The sequence below is a fragment of the Megalobrama amblycephala genome, unplaced genomic scaffold (assembly GCF_018812025.1).
Source record: "Megalobrama amblycephala isolate DHTTF-2021 unplaced genomic scaffold, ASM1881202v1 scaffold386, whole genome shotgun sequence".
Taxonomy (NCBI): domain Eukaryota; kingdom Metazoa; phylum Chordata; class Actinopteri; order Cypriniformes; family Xenocyprididae; genus Megalobrama; species Megalobrama amblycephala.
Genome location: NW_025953354.1, coordinates 29704 through 52120, shown reverse-complemented (window position 1 = coordinate 52120; position 22417 = coordinate 29704). Strand labels below are relative to the sequence as shown.

The following is a 22417-nucleotide window of genomic DNA, read 5'->3' as shown; positions in this document are numbered from 1 at the left end:
ATAGTGCGTGATTGGTTACTGAGTGCAGGTGAGGAACCAGAGGGATGCTGGGAAATGGAGTCCGGCGAAGGTGAGACAGACTCACTGTTTGTGAAACAATTTGTGAAAAGTTTTTTTTTCCCCCTCCAAAACTCATGAATATGTGACCTGATCCAGCAAAATGAGTCACAGTGACCCAAATTTCAAAATTGAGATTTTGGTATCAATGGAAAGATGAGACAATAAGCTTTAAAATGATATCCTAGTCAAAGTCATACCTTGAATGGTTTTAAAGATATAACCATTTGAATTATGGTTGTCTGCCCTCTTTTTCAAATTGATAACCTGAGAAAATCGCTTTTAAAGTTTTTTGCCCGTTTTTTTGTTGATATCTTTCAAAATCCATTGCAATAAAAGGAATAAACTATTTATTTTACAGCTTAATTTGACCAAAGACATTTTTATATATATAAATGCTAAACCAGGCTGAAGCTCAAATTATTTGAAAGTATTTATTTGAATTAACACTTTAAGACTTGAAGGCTTTTTTAGAGGGGTTTTTTTTTTTCTTTTTCTGAGCGACACACACAAAAGTAAAGACTCATAACTCCAAAACTCTAGCAAGGAGAGTCAAAAGGTAGGTATCATTTGATAGAAAACATTTAAAATTTTAAGAAAATATAAATTACATTACATTTGGACATTTTCTTGCTGAGAAACAGCTGATAAAAGACAAAAATATATATAATTTTTTAAAAATAATTTTTCTTTTTTTATTATTTGACATGGAATAACTCAGGAACACAATAAGATCGCTAAAAAAAAAAAAATTTTTTGGTGATGCTCTCCTATATGTGAGATGCATCTGGTTCAAATTTCGTGGTGATAGCATAAAGAATAGTTTGAAAAATTGTTGTTCATTTTTTTCCTCAGCCAGGTGGCGCCAACGGGCGGTAAACTCCGGTTTAGAGGTGCTTCTCAGCACTCGTTAGGAGTTTTACAAAATGGTTAGATGCATTAAAAAGATGAGATTCTAAGCTTTAAAATGATATCTATTTTGTGTTATTCCACGTTGGAAAACGAACATGGATGGGTCCGGGAACATTGGATACACACTGCATCCCGGAGAGATGAGAGACATGTTTTTAGCCAAGTATGTTAAATCATTCCGTGAGTAATATCTTGTGATCAACGCAATATATTATATTGATTTTGGATTCGTTTTAATCTTGAGAGTCTGCTTTAAATATTGATGTGCCATTTTTATGATCTGTGCATTTTTCATGAAGTTATGAGCACGTGAAATATACATACTTGTATTCAGTTAGCGGCTGTGCTGTTTTTGTTGTAACGCATATTACTCAGACTCATTAGAGGATGAAAACAACGCAACAGAAGCATGTTGGAGGCTTGATATGAAAGTTTAAAGTCTTTGGTTTTGTATGCAAAAGAATTTTTGTGCTACCTATATGGATTCAGTTTTTATTGGCTTTTAAAGAGAGACGCAAATGGGAGTTTTATTTTATAAGGCGCGCTAGTCTGACAGTAGGATGGCTGGACCGATCGCGTGCCTGTCAGTCGAAACGGGGCTTCCCTATGGCGGCATTTTAATGCCATTAATGATCGAGCGCACAACTGATGCTTGCGCGCGCAGTAAATCACTTCCGCGAGAGGATAACAGATCTACACGCGAGCAAACGGGAGCCCGCGAGCTCATTTTAAACCCGCGCGCGCGCATAACATCTCTTCTGCGCGCAGATCAAGCCCTCGCGTGCTCGGACAAGATTCGCAGCACGCGCGTCATCATTCCCCACACTCGCGCTCAATTATGGCGACATTTTAATGCCATTAATGACCGAGCGCACAATTGATGCTTGCGCGCGCAGTAAATCACTTCCGCGAGAGGATAACAGATCTGCAAGCGAGGAAACGGGAGCCCGCGAGCTCATTTTAAACCCGCGCGCGCGCATAACATCTCTTCTGCGCGCAGATCAAGCCCTCGCGTGCTCGGACAAGACTCACAGCACGCGCGTCATCATTCCCCACACTCGCGCTCAATCTTCTATTTCGCTCGCGCGAACACTTTTGATTTTTGTCAGTCGTGGGGCGGGACTTTACTTATTTCATTGAAACCTGAAATCTCATTGGTCAACTCAGTTTTTCCGGAAGTCTGTTGTGATTGGACGCATGTTGTAGAGCGATTAGACATGGCTTCATCAACAGACCAGATGAAAGTGAGTAAAACTTTATTTATTTATTGATTGATTGATTGCATTATTATTATATGTCCTTACCAGATACTATATTAACTTGATTTATTATTATTTTTATGTAACTGTAGCTGCTGGGGAAAAATATAACACAAATTATATTTGCTGTAGTTCACCACTACATTACCACTACCTCCACTAAACAGTATCTATGTTTAGTGTTATACAGCACAATTTATATCAGTTCTGAGAACTACAGAAATGTAAAAAAGTGTACAATAAATAGTTGTAACCATGATTCTAATGAGTTGTTGTGTAAGCTTTTTGTTATCATTCTTTGTCAGGTTAATATAGTTTCCATTAAATACAGTATGAAAGTGTTTCAGCACTTACACCATTGAAAAGTTACAGTTACAGAACACAGCATGAATGATCATACCCCTCTGAAACCCAATTTAGAAATTAATCTTTATATCTAGGACATTATTTTTAATAATATGTTCAGATGTGGTCAGGTGTACTCATTTATACTGTGTGCTGTACTTACTTTGAATTTAACTGTTACTGATGATGATTACAAAAAAGTTAATGATTAAAGTTACCTTATCATTTGTTAATATCTAATGTTGCTCAGTTGAAGCAAATTTTGTCCCTCTATTCTGCAGCAAATTCTAAAAAGGCATCTTTTGGAGGACCTTCTCTCCAAGTTTGAGAGAGCACTTTTTAGATCTCCCCTTGACCAGGATTACATGGAGTTTGTGTGTCGCCAGCAGCTGTACCTCCTGCAAGCACTGTCAAGACATGTGGAAATACCCCACGAAATCATTCAGGCTCTGCAGGAAGTGTTTGAACTTGTTAAACAACCTCCATATTCCACAGCTCCACATGCAGTGGTGGATTCCTCTGATGGTCTGAGAGGACGTCCAAGGTTTGCAATTGAAAGAGAAGAGTTAGCAGAGATGCTGCAGACAAACCTTCCTGTCCACTACATTGCAAACATGATGGGTGTTTCCACTAGAACCATCTTTAGAAGGATGAACGATTTTGGCCTTTCCATCTCAGAGTTGTATAGCTGCATGACTGATGAGGAGTTAGACAATGTTGTGAGAGCCATAAAGGATGATATGCCTGCTGCTGGTTACAGAATGGTCAGAGGGAGGTTGTTGTCTTTAGGTCTGCGTGTGCAGTGGAAGAGAATAGCTGCCTCAATGCACCGAGTTGATTCAATCGGAATCCTTTCGAGATTGGCCAGCCTGGGATGTGTGGTGAGAAGAACGTACTCCGTTCGAGGGCCCCTTTCTCTTGTGCACATTGACACAAATCACAAATTGATAAGGTATTTCAACAGCTATATATATTATATATATACATACACACATTTAATATAAGAACAGCATTTTGACTTCATTTTCACTTTTGGCTAGTATTTCATAATTTAAAAAAAAAACACAAAAAAACAATTTAGGTTAAAAAGCAAAGCAGTGAAACAATATTTTACTTATAATTATTAATAAATAACTGGTTTCTTAAAGGGTTAGTTCACCCAAAAATAATGCTATTTATTACTCTCCCTCATGTCGTTCTACACCCATAAGACCTTCGTTCATCTTCAGAACACAAATTAAGCTATTTTAGTTGAAATCCGATGGCTCCATGAGGCCTCCATAGGGAGCGATGACATTTCCTCTCTCAAGATCCATTAATGTACTAAAAACATATTTAAATCAGGTCATGTGAGTACAGTGGTTCAATATTAATATTATAAAGTGTCGAGAATATTTTTGGTGTGCCAAAAAAAACAAAATAACTTATTTAGTGATGGCCGATTTCAAAACACTGCTTCAGGAAGATTCGGAGCGTTATCAATCAGTGTATCGAATCATGATTCAGATCTCGTGTCAAACTGGCAACGGCTGAAATCACGTGACTTTGGCTCCAAACAGCAGATTCGATACGCTGATTCATAACGCTCCGAAGCTTCCTGAAGCAGTGTTTTGAAATCTGCCATCACTAAATAAGTCATTATTTTGTTTTTTTGGAGCTCCAAAAATATTCTTGTCACTTTATAATATTAAAGTTGAACCACTGTACTCATATATATATATTGAACCGATTTAAATATGTTTTTAGTACCTTTATGGATCTTGAGAGAGGAAATGTCATTGCTGGCTATGCAGGCCTCACTGAGCCATCAGATTTCATCAAAAATATCTTAATTTGTGTTCTGAAGATTAACGAAGGTCTTACGGGTGTGGAACGACATGAGGGTGAGTGATAAATGACAGAATTTTAATTTTTGGGTGAACTAACCCTTTAAGTGACATTGAAAAGCTACCTACAGATTACTAAAGTTTCATTGAACTTCTTTTCATTTTACAAGTTTTTAGACAATTGTACTTTACCTTTGATTGTGGACGCTTTTACCGGATATGAAACTTCCTCGGTCAGTGCCTCTTGAGGAAAACATGAACCTGGCTATCTGTACATTCTCCACTCCTTGGTCTCCCCTGACCCTGATTTAAAAAATAAAAATAATAATAATTTTACTTTATAATTTTTCAAATAATATTTTATATTTCTTTTATCTTGTAAATAGATACAACATCGTAATATTTGGTGGTGTCGATGGTTATTCCAGGAGGGTATGTTTACAGTTTATGTTTCTATAAAAACACAAATTTGAGTGTTACTAGTAATCTGCTGTTAAGATCAGTCCAGTCATTATGATGTCTATAAAAAATAATTCATGTTTATTAAAAAGTAGCCTGTAATACATTAAATTCCAATGTACATTACATTTCCTCCTACCTATATTTACTTACTCTTTGTTCCTTTGTGTTTACAGGTCATGTACTTGAATGCGGCAAATAATAACCATGCATCGACAGCATACCACTTCTTCTCAGAAGCAACCCAAACATTTGGCTTACCATCAAGGTGAGTATAGTAAAGAAAAAGCAATAGAATTTTATGTCTGAAACTTTGATTTTTTTTTATTTTTATTTTTTAAATCAGGGTCAGGGGAGACCAAGGAGTGGAGAATGTACAGATAGCCAGGTTCATGTTTTCCTCAAGAGGCACTGACCGAGGAAGTTTCATATCCGGTAAAAGCGTCCACAATCAAAGGTAAAGTACAATTGTCTAAAAACTTGTAAAATGAAAAGAAGTTCAATGAAACTTTAGTATCTGTAGGTAGCTTTTAAATGTCACTTAAGTAACCAATTATTTATTTATTAATAATAAGTAAAATATTATTTCACTGCATTGCTTTTCAACCTGATTTTTTTTAAGGGGGGGGGGGGTTTCAATTTTTATTGTTTCTAATAGGATTGAGCGCCTCTGGCGGGATGTCAGAATCATGGTCACCAACAAGTACTCAGACATGCTGCACTCCCTGGAGGCAGAAGGATTGCTTGATATATCAGTGGTTGAGGACCTTTTCAGTGTGCACTACACTTTTCTCCCAAGACTTCAGGCAGACTTGGACACATTTTCAGAAGCCTGGAATCATCATCCACTCTCCTCAGAGGGCAATCGAAGTCCCGAGCAGCTGTGGCAGATTGGAATGATGCACACAAATAATGACCGATCTGAGAGATACGAGGTATGGTAATGCCGTCTTAGTCAGTAGCCCTTCACTGCAGAACACACGAGATCCAGGGAGTTGAGACAGATCGGTTTAAGGCATATTTAAAGTGTGAGGATTTGGATCTAGATCCAGGGGGTGGAAACAGGTCGGTTTAGGGATACGTAAAGTGGGAGGAGTTGGACCAACCCCACCCCCCAAATCTTGTGTTCTGCAGTACGGACCATCTCATCTTTGTTATTCTGTCAGCACACTGCTGTTCATGTAATAAGTTAATTCCTAACTATTTAACCACTAAACCTTCAGGACATCGAAGAGCCAGATCTAGACTGGGACGTAGCAGCTACTTACGATGCCTGTGAAGATCTCGGAGTTGTTGTTCCAGAATTTGAATGTCCTTTGAGTGCAGATGGATTGAGGGCTCTTGAACATCTGCTGAATTCAACTGGTCCTAATATCCCTGTCAAAGAACTGTACTTGCTTTGTCGGGAGTTTGTTTCAACAAATATGAATTAAAAAAAAAACAAAAACAAAACAAAAAAAAAAACACACAAGCATAAAGACTGAACAGCATAATGGATTTATTTTGCTCTGAAGCTTACTGTGTGTTGATGTACAGTTTTTTCACATCTGAATAGAGTTTGGAACAATTTGGCAGCAATCTTGGCTGCTTTTGTTGTATTACAAGTCAATGATGAATTAAAAAAAATAAAAAACTAGTCAAATATCCAAAAGCTACTGCACCCCTATTCTTTTAACATATTGATACCGCCATAACAGTTACAGAGGGTAAACAGTAAACACTATACTAGGATTCAAGTTCATGAACGACCAAATTCAAGCTACTGCACCCCTATTCTTTTAACATATTATTAACGACATAACAGAGGGTACACAGTATAGTGATTAAACTATAGTAAGAATCAAGTTCATGAACGACCAAATTCTCTGCTATTGCTCACAGCCTGTCTCATAATGCCGAGGAACTCTGTGTTTGTCCCTAGGTGCTGTGTAGGCAAGGTCACAGTACAGGAACATGCATTTACTAGAGGGAAGCATAAACTATGCTGACCATATCGAAGCTGGCAGTCATGATCAAATTCAACATGTATTTTAAATTTTTCTCTTTGTGCAGAAGTAATGGGGACATGCCCCTGGCCAGTAATCCACTGCATGAAACTGCTGACGGTGATCTTGTCTTGTTCTGCATCTCCTTTTGTGCAGTTTGTTTTATCCTCCTGTTCGCTGTCATCTCCAACCCTGCTCTCCTTACTGCTGCTCCCTTCTTCTGCAAAAAACACACATCTCTGTCTGCAACCTTACTTGTATTAACAATATCTGAACTTGGACTGACAATATCTGACATTTTTAAAATGCTCCTAATATACTATTTTAAAATTGTTTTGGAGGTTTCCTACAACAAGTTTATATTCAAAAGTGTGAAGCGATTCAAATCTTCAGTCTTGCTAAATCACACCTTTCTGCAATCCCTCTCTGCTCTGATTGGTCAAATGGCCCAGTCGATGGTTGAACTGATGCAATTTAAGAATTAAGAGTAAGAGTTATGATGTTACCTTCATCTTCAAGGCTTTGAATGAAGTCCTGCAAGTAGTTCACAATTCTTGATTCTCTCTGCCGCTTCACTGAACCCACCTCACTTAAAATGGGTGACAGGGCCATCATGAGAAAATCTGCATCAGGCTGCAAATCAGAATAAAAGAAACCTTTTATTATACACAGCTCAAAAGCCATCATGACAAAAAACAAACAAACAAACAAAAAAAAAAACGCAAGCAACAACACTTACTTTTGTAAAGTGACCAGGAACAAATAACGGCTGAAATAAAGGCTGATTCTGTTTCACCATTTCATGGAGGCCATAGAGTTCCAATCCTCTGCACATTTGCTGCAGCATTGGGAGGATTCGCACAGACGAATGCAGAACAACAGCACTACATAAAATAATAAATCCAGGGAAGAACAAATTATATTAAAAAGGTTAAATTAACATATGTTAATAAAGTTTAATAGAAGTGCTTGTTTGAAATAAAAGACTAAGTATAGAACATTAATCTCTGCCAGATTGAAAAAGCATTTGTAAATTATTTTACAGGCATCGTAGGTGTTTAAATACTATAAAACAGATCAACTAGAAAAAAAAATTACACTGACTATATATTTTTTTTAGGTCTGGAAATTGCTTAACACCTGACAATCTCTTCCTTTCGATCACATGTTAGGGGTCCTGTGTACCCACATGCTACAATTCTTTCAGAAAGGTCAAGCAAGGCTGTAGTGTCTGCGGTCTCAATCTAAAGAAATAAAAATGATGAGTAACACAGACATACAGTACACATATGTATACATAAATTTTAATTGAGTTGAATTAGAAAACCTTGTCAATTAGATCTAGCAGGTCTGCATCTGTTATGTCAGCCTTTGTCAGCTCATCTTTTTTAATCTCGCCGGAAGAAATGAAATTGTATATCCACTCCATGAAAAAGTTGGGTGGAGGTCCATCCTGAGTAATGCTCACTGCCATTATTTCACCAACTATCCTAAAGTAAAACAGGGCAGTTCAATTGACAAAGAAAGGCCTTAACTGACAAACTGTTATAGGATTTGAATTAGGGCTCGGTATTGACACAAATATTTATATATTATATTATATTATATTATATTATATTATATTATATTATATTTATGTGGTACATAACAGCTTAGTTGCTATTACATTACTATTATACTGAAGGTTCAAATAAACTGATTTATATACAAACACTTAAATTCTAAACAAGGAGCATTTCATAATATTAAAGTTACAATACTATTTTTACATAACCATGTTTTTTTAAATGTAAACATTTAAACATACATTAAATATTGATTAAACATTACAATGAATGAAATATGGTGCATATATTTAGCACAATGCTCCTCTCCAGAGTTAATTTTCTAGCTGATTACCAAGTTCATGGTCACTGAATATGGATTTTATGAGAGAAACATGACAAGCTGTTTGTGACATCTTTGAAGTATGGCTGAAGCACTGATTGGGCGATTACATGTGACAGGATTAATGTCAGTAAATTGTCCTGTATCTGTTTACATATCTTTTGGCATTCATTCATGTTTATTTCATGCTGTAGCCCATAACTGGTATTAAAATAGAGGAAGACATGATCTTTCAAGTGCGCTGCATGCTGCCGCTTCACTTGACCTGAGGCACATTGCGTGATCGGTCACTGCATTAAATAGCGAGTGCCACAGCGATATTTATTGTTTAAATTTCAAAATAAGATGGACAGAATTCAAAATCTGAGACTTTGTTTCTTATCAAAAGTAACAAAGCACAAAGCCTATTGCAGTTTAATGTATATAATGTTGTTCATTTATCAGCTGTAAAGAGACTTATTTTCTCGATTCTTGGGATATACAAGTCAGTTTGTAAAAATGAGATTGGTTCGATTAAAATTGAGACATCAACATTTTTTTACCCAGCTGTAATGCTAATAAACCTACCTGAGATTGTCATTCTGAAAGTCCGTAATTGAATACTTAAGATTTTTCCCAGTGCTCCCTCCCTCAAAGAATTTTTCCTCAATTCCGGCCATCATTTCTTTGAAAAATGCAAATTGCCAGTATTAATAAACAAATGCACTGAAGATGATGACTACATTTTATAAAACTGCATAATTTATGCAATGGTGCTGCTGCATCTGAGAACAAAAACATACCGGTCAGGAATTCTTTCATTAGAGCACCACTATCTATCCCAGGCTCTCCAATGAATGTGACTCTGAGGGGATTCTTCGGAGAGGACTTCTTCTGCCGTTTCCACTGTGTTAGGCCTCGGGAAAACATGTCTTCCCTTGTGACACAGAGGCTGAAAATGGTTGAAGGGTCTATTGCCTTTTTAAGTGTGTTGATTGCGTCTGTAAGACTTGAGAGAAAGAAAACAGAGATGCATGCTTTTTTAGATTTTGGCCTATGTAAAAAAGGCACTATTCATTAAACTTAATTGCACCTCTTTTGCTTGTCTTGCTTTTGTCCCGTTATGTCCAAATCTTGGTTTGGTCTATCGTCAGCTCTGAAAGAAATTCAATTTAGATAAATAAAAATTACTACCACACACAAACAACTAATGGTAAGGACTGTAGGCTAAACCAATAATTTCATGAAAACACAAAGCATAAAATAAAAATAATAACCTTTCCCCACAGGTACTTGCATGTACTTCAATAAAGTCTTCTGAATACATGGCAGAACACACAGGACAAGATACCTTACAAACAAATGCAGGAAAACACTTAAAACACAGAAAAACCTAAAACAAAATTAACTAAGGTGATTACAATTACAGACGTCACATTTACATAATTACGTAAAAAAGGTGCATATATATATATATACACACACATATGGTAACACTTTAAAATAAGGATCAGTAGTTAACATTAGTTACTTGTATTAGTTAATATGAACTAAGCATTAACAATTGAAGTTAATTTTAGTTAATGTTAATTTCAGCATTTGTATTAAATGTATTAACAAATGTATTGCTCACGTCAGTTAATACATTAAATAATGTGAACAAATGACACCTTATTGTAACGTGTTACCATAAATATATATATATATATATATATATATATATATATATATATATATATATATATATATATATATATAGAAACAACCAAACAAATGTATAGTTGACATTTGAAGCTTTTCAACTTATTTTCATATAAGAATATGGCATGCTGTTGCTTTAAACAATGGTAAAAAGCTATTCAAAACATCATTCAATGTAAATTTTAAAAATCAAATAATCTCAATTACAATTTCAAAGGAATAACTGACAATTATGATTTGGCATAATTGTATAATATATAAATTTAATAAATAATTAATCTGAAAATGAATCTGTATGAATAAATAAAATGCAATATTTTTTAAAAAATGATAACATTTCCTTCTATAAAAATATACTAAGTAGTCCTGCATTGGTTTTACCTTGGCATCCATAACCACTGAAGGTGAATCCAACTCATTCCCTAACTGTGGATAAAAACAAATATAAAACATGATCAAATTTGAGAAATCGCTTCATAGTTTCCATACATAACTATCCATTATTTAAAACACAACTTACATGGCCACTACACCGATTCAATTCTGTCGAAGTAGATGCCACTTCTTCATTTGTAGGGTCTCCAGGATCCTTTTACATAAAAAACAGTTGTCAGTTGTCAGTTGTGGTTGTATTAGTATGGGTAACACAAAATAATTGTCTTCTACCAAGTAAATTATTAGTAGACCTGGGATATGCATGATGACATTGAACGACTTACGTTGGAATTATCTTCATCCACTATTGTAGAAATGGAAGGCACTTCTGTATCAGATGACAGCAAGAAATCTATAGGCTCCTGTGACAAATTAAAGGCCGATTGTAAATTGACAATTGTAAATTTGACTCATTATGAAAACAATGAAACTATCAAAAAAAATTAAATAGACTTTACTGATTCACTATCGCTGCTGTTAATCCATATGTCTGTCTCACACTTCTGGACGTGCACAGCCAACAGTTGAACAGGCATGTCTGTGTGACACTTGACACATCGAGCTTTTGGCATTTTTTCAAATTCTTTGGATGAGTAAGGTAAAGGGGAGATGTCCAGTGTGTTCTGAATTGGCATTATGTATAAACAGCCCTTTCCTCCAACCGTTTTAATAAGGTAGGACCCTGTGTATCCTTCAGCTTCCGGAGCAACCACATTCAGCTTTCGCTGACCAGATCCACCTGTAACACACCAAAAAAAGTAAAAAAGATCAGAAGACATAATCAGTTATTTGTTTAAAAAGACAAATCTTTGACAAATGAATGACAAAAAATGTTTTAGAAATGTAATAATATTCTATTCCATTCTAACATTGAATAGCCAAGGCAGACAAACTAAGATAGGTTCAAAAGTAGAAAATTAAAAATGGTTTTAAAGCAGAGATGCTACTCAAAGCAACAATCCAGTGTACTGATGTATACCACATACAACACTTACCAACAGCTTTATACAGCATCCAGGCTCCCTCCAATGATTCCATTTTTGAATATGTCTCCAACAATAGTTTAGATATCTGGTGGTATTAAATACACCAAACTTTATTAAGACAAGACTTGCTTGATTAGAAAATCACACTATCAGATAATATATAGTGAGCCTAATTAAGCTGAATAAATAAATTATTTAAGGCCTGGTTTCACAGACAGGGCTTAACTAAAGCCCTGAATAGGCCTTACTTAAATTAGGATACTTAAGCAGGTTTTATAAAAATGCCCTAGAAAGCTACATTATTGCTGTGCATCTTGAGACAAAACAATGACACCAACATATTTAATTTAAATAGTCACTTTATATGTAAAACTTGAAGTGCAAGACCTCAGAGTGATCAGCATCCTCTGGGATAGCAACAGTCCTCCGTCCTAGTCCAGCCTGTAGAAGAATCAACTCTTCAGAGGCTTTTGGGGTCCGTTTAACACTTTTATTTAGCAGGAAAAACTGAATTGGCATTGACCTGGCAGGCCTTTTTTTAGGAGTTGGGATAAAGCTTTTTCGTGCCTTGAAAAGACCAGGGAATGCTCTGAGAGGAAAAAAGAATCTGATGTGTTAATCATGTATAAAATCTATTACAAAAAGTTGTAATTTTTCAGTGTTTAGGACATTATGATGAAATGTAGGCTGATATGTGTTATTCTACTTGAGAATTGCTACTATATCCATGTTGTGCTTCCTACCAGTACTTTGTTTGCACTATAAAATTGGCTTATCTGAGAGATCCAAACCTGGCCATACTCTGGTCCACTGAATTTCCTGATGCAACACCACTAAGGGTGCGCTGTGGTCTCACTGCAGACTCCACCCTGTTGCCAGGGGTTGCCTGACCCTGTAGCTGTGTTGCATGTTGCCTCCTGCCTGCTGTGACCTGTTCTCTCTGAACCTGCCCTTCATCTGTTGAAATTATTCAAAACTGTATAAAAACCCTAAGCCTTTGTGACTATACTACTCAAAGCAATATTATTATGACCAATGATAATTATTACATTTCAATGTAAACCAGGTATGCAGTGTTTAATTCAATATAATGCTGCACAACACAATTAACTTACCCATTCCTGACGGTGGGCATGACTCACGTGTTAGAGCACTGCGTAAAAGGGACACAACATGCCTGGCAGCGTTCTGCAACTCGGCCTAATGTATATGAAAGCATTATTAGGCCTGACTGATATACAGGCCTACTGTCTACTAAAAATAATGGCAACAGGACGTTTCATCATAGTTTATTAGCTTTAAGATAAAGAGAATATATGCACTGAATTTGAAAATATTTCAGATATATTTATTTTTACGTATAGAAAGCTATGGTTGTGGGGTTAGCTTCAAGCTAGTTACACGGCTACAAAGAATGCTTAATAGAAAATCTTGTTGTATAAAATAACCATACAAAACATAACATTGTTAAAATGAAATAATAAAATTAGCAATCACTGACGTACTTACCTCTCTTTGGTTGTCCATCTTGATAACTCTGCTTCAGCTCTTGATTGCTACTCACAGGCGTCCAATCACAACAGACTTCCGGAAAAACTGAGTTGACCAATGAGATTTCAGGTTTCAATGAAATAAGTAAAGTCCCGCCCCACGACTGACAAAAATCAAAAGTGTTCGCGCGAGCGAAATAGAAGATTGAGCGAGAGTGTGGGGAATGATGACGCGCGTGCTGTGAGTCTTGTCCGAGCACGCGAGGGCTTGATCTGCGCGCAGAAGAGATGTCATGTGCGCGCGCGGGTTTAAAATGAGCTCGCGGGCTCCCGTTTCCTCGCTTGCAGATCTGTTATCCTCTCGCGGAAGTGATTTACTGCGCGCGCAAGCATCAATTGTGCGCTCGGTCATTAATGGCATTAAAATGTCGCCATAATTGAGCGCGAGTGTGGGGAATGATGACGCGCGTGCTGCGAATCTTGTCCGAGCACGCGAGGGCTTGATCTGCGCGCAAAGGAGATGTCATGCGCGCGCGCGGGTTTAAAATGAGCTCGCGGGCTCCCGTTTGCTCGCGTGTAGATCTGTTATCCTCTCGCGGAAGTGATTTACTGCGCGCGCAAACATCAGTTGTGCGCTCGATCATTAATGGCATTAAAATGCCGCCATACTTCCCATTGTTAAAAATCAGCGTTTAGGTCAGTGTGTTTACATTTTAAAGCTTTTTGATTTATTCTATACAACGTGTAACACCATATTTGTAGAGCAGAGATAATGACGTTTCAGGCGATACTGGGAAATGCTCATAAGTGACGAGAGGAGTTGAGAAGTTAGGGGCGTCCAGCGAATTTAGTAAAACCATGTCAAATTTAATAGCCATTTAAATACCTTTACTCAATTATCTGGACCACGAAACTTTGGGAGATTATTTTTGAAAGTCTGTTCTTTGAAATTAGCCTTAAAAAAAAAATCGTTTTTTTCATTGTTTTTCCACATTATTGGCCCATATCTTAAAATAGAACTTTGCGACTTCCGACTCATTTCGCCAGATCGGGTCACATATTAATTGAAAATGAGATTTTTAAAAAAATCAAAATTAATAGAATTTTACACTTTTTACTGAAGATTTTAACAATTTTTGTGAATGTTTGTAGAGGGTGGAAGAAAAAAAACAAACAAACAAACAAAAACAACAATAATGAATTGATTGCAAATGTAATCTTAAGAATGATTAAAGATACATAATTAAAATATCTGTTAAACTATTCTTTAAAAATAATTTAAAACTAGGATTATTTATTTATATATTACACACACACACACACACACACACACTCTATATATATATATATATATATATACACACACACACACTAATATATATATATATATATATATATATATATATATATATATATATATATACATACAGTACAGTCCAAAAGTTCCACTAAGATTTTTAATGTTTTTAAAAGAAGTTTCGTCTGCTCACCAAGGCTACATTTATTTAATTAAAAATACAGTAAAAAAACAGTAATATTGTGAAATATTATTACAATTTAAAATAACTGTTCCCTTTCAGTCGGTCACGTTCGACGTACGTCAGTAGTGACTGACGAATTGGGATATCGCTTAGAGAGCCCTATCATCTTCGTGTAAACTAAAACAAGCCAATGGAATTGGCGTGCGAATTTTGCATAATGCGCACCGCCCCCGACAGGTGTATATAAATAGGAAGCGGATGCAATCGCACTCTGTCTTTCGCTTCGGAGCCATTCACTGGTGTCCTGTTTAGAAGACTCCTTTCTTCGTTTGTTTTATTCTAAAACATTGCCTCAGAAGAGGATTACAGCAAGCTATCGGTGCTGGTGAGAGGGCACGTTCAGCGAGGTCGCGAGTGTCCGAGGAGCTGAGCTATAAGCTCTAAAACTGCTGTTTTCACAGCAACACAAAGAGTGTGTGTGTAGCGATTTGGGCCGGTTCCTCGGTGTGTCAGGGAGTGGTGTACCTGACACATCGCGTCGCTCCCTGGGTGCTTCAGCACGAGTGAGTTGACTTCCCCTTCTAAAAGAGCTTTACAGACGAACCCTGACAGTATGTCATTTCGTCTGTGCGTTACTGGGTGCGGTCGTTCCCTGGTCCCTGCTGATGGGCACAATCGCTGCATCTCGTGTTTGGGCGTTCAGCACGCTGAAGCAGCTTTTGTGGATGGTTCATGTTCCCATTGCGGGAACATGACCATCGCGGTGCTGAGGTCGAGGCTCTCCTTCCTGAAGTCTCAGGAAGCGGGGGTCCCCTCTCCTATGCCGCGTACGACCGTTTTTTCCGGCCCCGGGAACCGGAATGACGGTACAACGCTGTATAGGGAGGGCGACTTGAGGATAACGGTCAGGGCTCCCCCGCCGAGCGGAAACGCTCCGCGGGCCCCTGCCCCCTCGTTAGCACCGCAACCCATCTTGCCGCCATTGGTTTCCGCTGGGCCCTCTTCGGACTGTCCAGCCGTTACCTTTGGTGCGCTGCGTCGGAAGGCGAGTTTGAGAATTCGGGGGAGGAAGATCCGGACGCGCTGCCGCCCTCCGGGACGGTAGCGTTGCCCGAGTCGGATCCCGAACTCTCGGCTGTGCTCTCTCGAGCCGCCCTGTGCGTCGGGCTTGAGTGGAACCCTCCACCCTGTCCCGGCCCATCTCGGCTGGATGATTGGTACTTGGGGGGGGGTCGCGCTGGTCAGCCCCAGCGTCCCGCCCCAATGCCTTTCTTCCCGGAGGTGCATGATGAGGTGACCAGGTCTTGGCAGACACCGTATAGTGCCCGTACCAGGCCTGGCCCCGCGTCCGCCTTCACCTCCCTGGACGGCGGGGTAGCCAGGGGGTACGCGAGGATCCCGCCAGTCGAGCGGTCCGTTGCGATGCAGTTGTGTCCAACGGCCACTGGCTGGCATGGTGAGCCGCGTCTCCCATCCCGGGCCTGTAAGTTCTCAGCCGGTCTGACTGAGAAAGCTTACAGTTCCTGTGGGCAGGCTGCCTCCGCCCTGCACGCGATGGCCCTTTTGCAGGTTTACCAAGCAAAGGCGCTGTCGGAGATGCCCCAGGAAGGTCCTGACCAACAGCTGCTTGGGGAGCTGCGCGCTGCCACTGACCTTGCCCTCCGGGCAACGAAGGTGACAGCACGCGCTGTTGGTCATGCGATGTCTACCTTGGTAGTCCAGCAACGCCACCTCTGGCTGACCCTGGCGGACATGCGGGATACCGACAAGCAGCGGTTCCTAAATTCCCCCGTGTCCCCGGTCGGCCTATTCGGCGACGCGGTGGAGAGCTTCGCCCAACAGTTCTCCGCTGCACAGAAGCAGGCTGAGGCTATCAGTCACGTCATGCCACCGCTGCTGCCTCCACCCAGCCGCCCGTGGCTCAGCCTCAGCCCGCTCGTCGCCGAGGGCGCCCGCCTGCACCGTCCTCCGCCCCTGCTAAAACTGGCTGTCCAGATAGGTACATCCTCAATTACCCCGTCAAATTCGGCCAGAAATCTTGGAGTAATCCTTGATGACCAACTGTCCTTCAAAGACCACATTGCAAAGACAGCTCGGTCATGCAGATTTGCACTATACAACATCAGGAAAATCAGGCCCTTTCTAACAGAACATGCAACACAACTTCTGGTCCAGGCCCTGGTCATTTCCAGGCTTGATTACTGCAATGCTCTTCTGGCTGGACTGCCATCATGCACAATCAAGCCTCTACAAATGATTCAGAACGCTGCAGCACGTCTCGTCTTCAACGAGCCCAAAAGAGCCCACGTCACGCCTCTCTTCATCTCTCTTCACTGGCTACCACTTGCTGCTCGTATCAAATTCAAGGCGTTGACGCTTGCTTACAGATCTGCCACAGGCTCAGCACCCTCCTACTTCCACTCACTCTTACGAGTCTACACTCCTACCAGAAACCTGCGCTCATTAAAGGAGCGAAGGCTTGTGGTACCATCACAGAGAGGCACAAAATCACTTTCCAGAACGTTCTCGTTCACTGTTCCTTGCTGGTGGAACGATCTTCCTGCCTCCATCCGGAATGCGGAATCCCTGGCAATATTCAAAAGACAGCTGAAAACCCATCTCTTTCGTGAGCACTTAACCTCATCTTAAAAAAAAAAAAAAAAACACTTCTTACTCCTATCCTTTCACTTCCTCTAATCCCTCTCTATTGTAGCTTAGGATAATCTGAGCACTGCCTATAACTTGTATTATGAGCACTTCTTGTCTATTTGCCTCGTCATGACGACTCGCTTGTTGTATTCCTCACTTGTAAGTCGCTTTGGATAAAAGCGTCTGCCAAATGAATAAATGTAATGTAAATGTAAATGTAAAACGGCAAAGCAGCAGCCTACACCAGCCAGGCAGCAGGGTGCCGGTCGCGGGCGTGGTGCCCAGCCCGTCTCAGCTAAACCAGGTGGCAAGCGTAAAAAGAAGTCACGGCCCTGAGACGGGCAACCTGGAGGGGAAGGATCTTGCTCTTCGGGAGAGTTTTCCACCATCTCTCCCACCCCCGGAGGAGGGCCGGGGGGAATTTGTGTCGTCTGTCAAACAACCGCCGCTGGCTCTCCGGAGTCCAGCGGTACCCACTTTTTCACAAAAAGAGCAGTTTCCTCAAACTCCAGGTCACAACAAGGTGTGTCTGCCAGTGTGCCAGGCCCCGCCTCGCCGCTGGCAGCGCCCTCCCCATTCGGCAGCAGGCGGCAGTGTGATGGCGCAGACCGCGTCCCGTGCGCCGTCTCCCATTCGCACTGCTGCCTCGCAGAGTCCGACCTCACTCCAGGCCGCTCCCATGCCGTCCGAGTCGGGTCCCTCTCTGCCTTGCTGCCCCACCCCCGGTGCGTCTGTGGTGCCTTTGGTCCCGCTGGTTCGGAGTCTGGAGGCGTGGAGCACGCTTCCCAGCCCGTCCCGCTGGCTCATTCGCACTATCAGACTCGGCTATGCGATTCAGTTCGCCCGGCGTCCCCCGGTTTTCAGGGGTGTCCACTTCACTCAGGTGTCGTTGGACAGTGCACCTGTTCTCCGGGCGGAGATTGCTGTCCTCCTGGCGAAGGATGCAATCGAGCCGGTCCCTCCAGCCGATATGAAGTCGGGGTTCTACAGCCCCTACTTCATTGTACCAAAGAAGGGCGGTGGGCTACGGCCAATCCTGGATCTGCGCGTCCTGAACCGGTATCTTCACAAGATGCCGTTCAAGATGCTCACGCAGAAGCGCATTTTCGAATGCGTCCGTCCCCGGGATTGGTTTGCAGCAATAGACCTGAAGGACGCGTACTTTCATGTCTCGATTCTGCCTCGACACAGACCCTTCCTCCGGTTTGCGTTCGAGGGTCGGGCATATCAGTACAAAGTCCTACCCTTCGGGCTGGCCCTGTCACCCCGCGTCTTTACGAAGGTTGCGGAGGCGGCCATTGTTCCCCTCAAGGAACAGGGCGTTCGTATTCTCAACTATCTCGACGACTGGCTGATCCTGGCCAGCTCGCGAGAGCAGTTGTGCGAACACAGGGACATGGTTTTAGCTCACCTCAGCCGGTTGGGTCTTCGGGTCAACTGGGACAAGAGCAAACTCGCCCCCGGGCAGAGGATCTCTTATCTCGGTCTCGAGCTAGACTCGGTTGCACGGACTGCGCGTCTCACCGAGGCGCGCGTCCAGTCGGTGTTGAACTGCCTGAGTTCGCTCAAGCGCAGGACAGCGGTTCCACTGAAAGTTTTTCAGAGGCTCCTGGGGCATATGGCATCTGCAGCCGCGGTCACGCCGCTCGGATTGCTTCATATGAGACCGCTTCAACACTGGCTCCGCGGCCGGGTCCCGAGATGGGCGTGGCAGTGCGGCACGCTCCGTGTCCCCATGACACCGAGCTGCCGTCGCACCCTTGTCCGGTGGTCGGACCCTTCGTTCCTGCGGGCCGGAGTACCCCTCGAACAAGTGTCCAGGCATGCTGTGGTCTCCACAGATGCCTCTGCCACGGGATGGGGAGCCACGTACAACGGGCATGCAGTGGCAGGTCTTTGGACGGGGCCTCAGCTGCATTGGCATATCAATTGCCTCGAGTTGCTAGCGGTACGTCTTGCGCTGGCCCGCTTCAAGAAGCTGTTGTCAGGCAAGCACGTTCTAGTCCGCTCAGACAGCACTGCGGCCGTTGCGTACATCAACCGTCAAGGTGGTCTACGCTCCCGTCGCATGTCGCAACTCGCCCGCCATCTCTTGTTGTGGAGTCAGAAGTATCTGAGGTCCCTTTGGGCCACTCATGTCCCAGGTGTGCTCAACCGTGCAGCCGACGAGCTGTCACGGCAGCCTCCACTTGCGGGCGAGTGGCGGCTCCACCCCCAGGCGGTCCAGCTGATTTGGCAGCATTTCGGCGAGGCCCAGCTAGACCTGTTTGCCTCCCCGGAAACTGCCCACTGCCAGTGGTTTTATTCCCTGACCGGCGGCACGCTCGGCACGGATGCCCTGGCACACAGCTGGCCCCCGGGTCTGCGCAAATATGCGTTTCCCCCAGTGAGCCTTCTCGCACAACTCCTGTGCAAGGTCAGGGAGGACGGGGAGCAGGTTCTGTTAGTGGCTCCGTATTGGCCCACTCGGACCTGGTTCTCAGACCTCATCCTCCTCGCGACAGCCCCTCCCTGGCCGATTCCTCTGAGGAAGGACCTCCTGACTCAGAGACGGGGCACCCTGTGGCACCCGCGTCCCGATCTATGGAACCTCCACGTGTGGTCCCTGGACGGGATGCGGAGGTTCTGAGTGATCTCCCGCAAGCGGTCGTAGACACCATCACTTCCGCTAGAGCTCCTTCCACTAGGAGTCTCTATGCGTTGAAGTGGAACCTGTTCGTCGAATGGTGCGCCTCTCGCCGAGAGGACCCCCGATCATGTTCGGTCGGATCCGTGCTTTCCTTCCTGCAAGAAGGGTTGGAGCGAAGGCTGTCTCCCTCCACCCTGAAGGTGTATGTTGCCGCTATCGCCGCACATCACCACGCAGTTGAGGGTAAGTCCCTGGGGAAACACGATCTGATCGTCAGATTCCTGAGGGGAGCGAGGAGATTAAATCCTCCTCGCCCTTCCTCCGTACCCTCTTGGGATTTGACCCTGGTTCTCACAGCTCTCCGGGGTCATCCCTTTGAGCCTTTGCAATCAGTCGATCTGAAACTAATGTCTCTTAAGACGGTTCTTCTGGTTGCATTGGCTTCCCTGAAGAGGGTAGGGGATCTGCATGCATTTTCGGTCGACGAAACGTGCCTAGAATTCGGGCCCGGTGATTCTCACGTCATCCTGAGACCCCGGCCTGGATACGTGCCCAAGGTTCCTACCACTCCCTTCAGAGATCAGGTAGTGAACCTGCAAGCGCTGCCCTCGGAGGAGGCAGACCCAGCCCTAGCTTTGCTCTGTCCCGTCCGCGCGCTGCGCGTTTACGTGGATAGAACGCGAAGCTTCAGGACCTCAGATCAGCTCTTCATCTGTTACGGAGGCCAGCAGAAGGGAAAGGCTGTCTCCAAGCAGAGGATGGCCCACTGGATAGTGGATGCCATCGCCTTGGCGTATGAATCCCAGGGCGTGCCTTGCCCGCTCGGGTTGAGAGCCCACTCCACCAGAGGGGTGGCCTCTTCCTGGGCGCTGGCTCATGGCGCCTCGCTGACAGATATTTGTAGAGCTGCAGGCTGGGCGACACCTAACACGTTCGCTAGGTTTTATAGCCTACGTGTAGAGCCAGTATCTTCACGTGTACTCGCATCCACTAGTCGGTAGACGTGTTGTACCTGCTCTAAGTGTCGGCTTGCAATGCCATTCCCGCCACTGGCCGGATACGTGCATACTTCACTCCAGTCGAGTTCCCCGCTTGGCGAACCCTGTCGAGTTCCTCCGCCTCCCCCTTCGGCTCGGACATTGCGGAGTGTCTGGTGCCAGGCCTACATCCGTCGCTGACGCTGTCTGTTGGCTGGGGCCCATATGTCGTGACCCCTCTACGTGAGCAGTCCCATATGTGTAATTGTCCACGGTTTAAAACTCCCTACGGGCCGAGTCCGTGTCTTTCCCTTAGCAGAGCCAGCTCTGCTGTCACCTGTCAGATGAGTCTCCCCCTAACCAGGTGGAGCCATCCCAGGGACTCCATATGCGTACTACCCCCGGGCCAGTCCATATGTGTATTCCCACGTAAACTCCTCCCCCATTGGGTAGGTAGTGGTCTCCGCAGCGTCCCTTACGGGTTCGCTTCCCCAGTGTAGTCTAGTTACTTAGTGGGTAGTGGTTAGACAGCAGTAGACTCTCTCGGTGTAAGCTCGCCCCCTTCACCGNGGGGCCGGAAAAAACGGTCGTACGCGGCATAGGAGAGGGGACCCCCGCTTCCTGAGACTTCAGGAAGGAGAGCCTCGACCTCAGCACCGCGATGGTCATGTTCCCGCAATGGGAACATGAACCATCCACAAAAGCTGCTTCAGCGTGCAGAATGCCCAAACACGAGATGCAACGATTGTGCCCATCAGCAGGGACCAGGGAACGACCGCATCCATTAACGCACAGACGAAATGACATACTGTCAGGGTTCGTCTGTAAAGCTCTTTTAGAAGGGGAAGTCAACTCACTCGTGCTGAAGCACCCAGGGAGCGACGCGATGTGTCAGGTACACCACTCCCTGACACACCGAGGAACCGGCCCAAATCGCTCACGCACACACTCTTTGTGTTGCTGTGAAAACAGCAGTTTTAGAGCTTATAGCTCAGCTCCTCGGACACTCGCGACCTCGCTGAACGTGCCCTCTTCACCAGCACTAAAAGCTCGCTGTGATCCTCTTCTGTTTTTTGTTTTAGAATAAATAACAAACGAAGAAAAGAGTCTTCTAAATAGGACACCAGAGAATGGCTCCGAAGCGAAAGACAGAGTGCGATTGCATCCGCTTCCTATTTATATACACCTGTCGGGGGCGGTGCGCATTATGCAAATATCGCACGCCAATTCCATTGGCTTGTTTTAGTTTACACGAAGATGATAGGGCTCTCTAAGCGATATCCCAATTCGTCGGTCACTACTGACGTACGTCGAACGTGACCGACTGAAAGGGAACCATCATTTCACCAACAAATAGAAG

General features: G+C 43.2%; 2 protein-coding genes across 3 annotated transcripts; one reads left to right on the top strand and one right to left on the bottom strand.

The window, feature by feature from the left end:
• Positions 1-1579: 1579 nt before the first annotated feature.
• LOC125261314 lies at positions 1580-6504 on the top strand. The gene is made up of 7 exons (XM_048179883.1): positions 1580-2213; positions 2855-3525; positions 4786-4831; positions 5035-5126; positions 5205-5315; positions 5517-5793; positions 6082-6504. The coding sequence occupies exons 1-7, from the start codon at positions 2187-2189 to the stop codon at positions 6289-6291; spliced, it is 1434 nt and encodes a 477-aa protein (XP_048035840.1). The 5' UTR covers positions 1580-2186; the 3' UTR covers positions 6292-6504.
• LOC125261313 lies at positions 6340-13974 on the bottom strand. 2 transcript variants are annotated; one of them, XM_048179881.1, is made up of 18 exons: positions 13341-13974; positions 12947-13031; positions 12623-12788; positions 12219-12420; positions 11841-11916; positions 11304-11584; positions 11130-11207; positions 10931-10999; positions 10792-10836; positions 9987-10060; positions 9803-9865; positions 9513-9718; positions 9298-9394; positions 8171-8333; positions 7984-8087; positions 7583-7727; positions 7350-7476; positions 6340-7063 (listed from the first exon to the last, which is right to left on the bottom strand). In XM_048179881.1, the coding sequence occupies exons 1-18, from the start codon at positions 13356-13358 to the stop codon at positions 6705-6707; spliced, it is 2358 nt and encodes a 785-aa protein (XP_048035838.1). In that variant the 5' UTR covers positions 13359-13974; the 3' UTR covers positions 6340-6704. The 2 variants fall into 2 exon arrangements, with proteins under 2 accessions (XP_048035838.1, XP_048035839.1); XM_048179882.1 differs by lacking the exon at positions 12623-12788.
• Between the last annotated feature and the right edge of the window lie 8443 nt (positions 13975-22417).